We start from the raw sequence: 3,800 nt of genomic DNA on the forward strand, positions 1-3,800 counted from the left end.
CATGAGCTGATAACCTAAAGGAAAACTATGCAAGCTATACAACTCCTCACCTAGCAAAAACTGAACAAGACGCCTTAACGCACTCACGTGGGATACTTTGTTTCTGCAGTTTGTTACAAAAATAGTATTGACTTGGATTAAACGCTGTCCGAATGGTCACCCACATTAATCACTTCAATTCCTTAAACCCTACAATGTGTAAACGTCAGAGGTCACAAATATTTTTTACGATGGTTAATTTGCCAGACTTGTCGGTGTACGATGGATCAAACTGGCTTGATATTATCGACGTAATTACAATTCGAGAGACTAAATATTTTGAGCGAGAGCCGATTCAACGTAAATTTGATTTAGTAATGTACTTTATTTCGGCTGGCCAAACCAGTCTTCTTCAGGTACAATGAGAGTATACGTCGGATTGCTTCTTCTTCTTCTTCTGATAAAATATGGCAATAACAACTAATCTTAATTCACTACTTGCACAATCTCATAATACACCTCTATTACCCCCCAAAACTTTTGCATAACCACTGTTTGCAATTTCTCCTAGGACATGAAAATGTCCCAAGAGAAGTCGGAAACAATGCCTATGCAGATTTTTGGGGGGTAAAAGAGGTGTATTATGGGATTTGTGCGAGTAGTGAATTCAAATACTAAAAGAGTAGCGATGAAATTACCAGAAGATACTGGAAATAATTAACTGAAATCCAATATGTTCTTCGCGGAAATTTAGACTTTTTGGATCAATTGTCCTAACTTTTGAAAGTTAATTCGCCGTTTCCAAGTCGTTTGATAAAAAAATTGCGCTACGTTTTACTCCCAATCGGAGCAACACACCTGTTTTTCTTTTAGCTTCATAATTCATGCGCAGATCAAAAATGAAATAGTGTTCATTGTATTCAATGTATTCAGCACCAGGAGCCCATGACTAGGAACATATTCCGGTCACAGCGTTTTCACAGGCCGATTTATTTTCTCTGGTTATAATTTTCCGCGAACAAGAGTCCAACAGGAACTCGATGACTAATCTTGAGTCTCGGGTTGAAATACGACATCACATGATTCTTGGTCAGGGGGTCTTTCAATTTGTCGAATGCTTGTTGCTGCTCGTCGGCCCAGAGCCAGGGAGTCTCTTGCTTGGTTAACAGTCGCAACGGGGCGGTTATCGTAGCGTAATCTGGGATGTAACGGGACACGTACTGGGCCATTCCTAGAAGTGACTTCACCTCACTGACATTCTCTGGTTTGCTCATGTCAGTGATCGCCTTGATCTTGCCAGGGTCTGCCTTGATTCCGTTCTTGCAGAAGATATGTCCGTAGAACTTTATCTCACTCTTTGAGAAGCTGCATTTTTCCTTGTTCAGGCGCACATCGTGTTGCTGGAGACGTTGCAGCACACCACGGAGATTCGCGTCATGCTCCCTCTGCGTTTTTCCGAATACGATGATATCGTCAGAGATATTCTTGCATCCAGGGAGGCCTGTAAGTATTTCCTCAATTGCGTTCTGGAAAATCTCGGACGCCACGTTGATTCCAAACATTGAGCGTTTGTATCGTCGAAGTCCTACGTGTGTGCTGAACGTGGTGATGGGGGACTACGACAATGGGGCTCACCCAGGGCGTCGGACCTGTCACTGGCTCGATGATGTCTAGTTCTTCTAAGCGCTTCAACTCCGTCTCGACATCCTTTCTGACATGGAAGGGAATGCGGCGGTACCGTGCGGTTGTTGCTTGGGTTTGACGTCAGGGTCTATGTGAAGCTTGATAACTTTTCCTTTTACTTTGCCGATTCCTCCAAACAGACTTTCGAATTCCTTGTTCGTGGGGGGCTGGAACCGAGTCTCGCCGGTTTTAACTTGATTGACGATCTTAAGCACGCCTAGCTGTTTAGCAATGTTGAAACCCAGGAGGTTTCCTGAAGCACCTTTGACAATGTGCAAGGTTGTTTGTGTGCTGTTGGCATTGGCGGATATTTCGGCCTTGACAGTTCCCAGTAGGGGTAGGGGAGTCGGTGAGCCGTAGGAGAAAATTCTGCGCTTGGTTTTTTCTGGAGCTTTTTCCTTGTATAATTCGCTGAAGGTGTTCTCATCGATAAGATCAACCGATGCTCCGGAGTCAACCATCATTTCCACTTGTTTTTCGGCGATCTTGACTTGGCACATAGGTTGTTTGTCACGGCCTACTGTGTAAACATACTCATCTTCATCAGTGACTCGATGCGTGACCTGGTTTGCCGACTCAGGTGGGTTTGTTCTGCAAACTTGGGCGAAATCGTTTAGTTTGCCAAATGAGGTGCACTTTTTGTTCTTCGCGGGGCAGCTGCCTCTATGAGGGTATATTCCACCGCAGTTCCTACATTTTCCGTCGCGCTTTCGGGATTTGTCACGGTTGCGTGACTCTTGGTGATTTTGCGGACGGCGCTGTTTGTCTTTGGGTTGTGTTGGTGTTCCTTTTTGGGGTGGTTTTATCGCGTTCACGGTTTTATCCTTATTTTCAAGATCCTTCGCTTCTACTTCGCTTAATTCTAGGGCTCTACCAGCTTTCATGAGACCAGCTAAATCGAGGATCTCTCGCAGAGTTTTACGCCGAAGGGATTTTGACTGGCAGTTCAAGACGATTTGTTTTTTAATCTCTTTGTCTGGATTTGCGAAGTCGCAAGTCTTTGCTAGGCTCCTCAGACGGGTATGGAAACTGTCCAGAGTTTCTCCATCCTTTTGCTTGGCCTGACGGAAGTTGTATACTTCGTATGTTGTGTTCACTTGTGGAGAGAAGTATGCGGTTCGTTTTTCGACGCCTTTGTTGTAATCCTTGTCCTCGCCGACGTCTTGAAGCGTCTCGAAGATCTCGTCGACCTCTGGACCGCCGTAATGCAGCAGAAGAGCTCTTTTCTGCTTGTCATCGGTAATCCCCATTGCATTGTCATTTCTTCCATCTAGGACCTGCATTTCCATCGACGTGAACTCGCCATTGTTTTGATTTCGCGGGAAATCGTTCGGAATTCTTTTCGGAAATCTCCATAGAAATCGCTTCGGAAATCCTGGTAGAACGCGCTCTGTGGGTTCTTTGCTTGATCCTCGTCGCCAGATGTGCTGTTTACGGTCAAATAAACGCTTGAAACCACTTGTCCGAACACAACAGTATATTTACTAAACAGACACGACGACTACAACATACTAAAGTCCTAGCTCCTAGACCGCGTGGGTCATTTGCATAAATGATTGACAAGTCTCAAAACACTACACCTGGGTATGTATTCTTACTGCCTGTAGGCTTTGTGAAAATAAAAGGTTTCGAATTGTCCGCGTTTTTATGTTTCCGGTTGCTGCTTTAATAATTCAATCATTTTCTTTGCTTTCTTATATAGAAAAATTCATTGCCCAACTAATGAATTCCACGGTAAATTTTACGCTAAAAACTGATGTCGCATGAATCACGAAGCGATGAGTGCGAAACCGGTTTTTCCAGTGAAATTTACTTGGCAATTCACCAGTTTGGCAATAATTTTTTTTGAACCGAATGAGTTTTAAAAGAAAACAAGCACACCCTCAGTGAGCGAATGGAAAAGGAAAAAAAGCCAATTTAGAGTCAACTGTCAATAGCCAGCGAATAGGAATCACACTAAAATTAGAAGCCATAAAAACAACTTTGTCAGTTGAAGGAAGTTGAAGGTCAAAGAAGAGTTTTACTGATGTACTTTTTTCCACTTTATCTCTGAAAACAAGATCATTCATATTTTGATGTATTTCATTGAAACACGCCAGTTTGGCTTGGTACAAGAATCGGCAAACTTTGGCAATGCA

General features: G+C 43.4%; 1 protein-coding gene across 1 annotated transcript; it reads right to left on the bottom strand.

The window, feature by feature from the left end:
- Positions 1-1,667: 1,667 nt before the first annotated feature.
- Positions 1,668-2,951, bottom strand: LOC137985493 (uncharacterized). Its single transcript, XM_068833116.1, has one exon. The coding sequence runs from the start codon at positions 2,949-2,951 to the stop codon at positions 1,668-1,670; it is 1,284 nt and encodes a 427-aa protein (XP_068689217.1).
- Positions 2,952-3,800: the final 849 nt, after the last annotated feature.

Source organism: Montipora foliosa, chromosome 14 (assembly GCF_036669935.1).
Source record: "Montipora foliosa isolate CH-2021 chromosome 14, ASM3666993v2, whole genome shotgun sequence".
Lineage (NCBI taxonomy): Eukaryota > Metazoa > Cnidaria > Anthozoa > Scleractinia > Acroporidae > Montipora > Montipora foliosa.

Coding starts and splice junctions, on each gene's coding strand:
- LOC137985493 (XM_068833116.1), bottom strand. CDS start 2,951: ATGGAAATGCAGGTCCTAGATGGAAGAAATGACAATGCAATGGGGATT.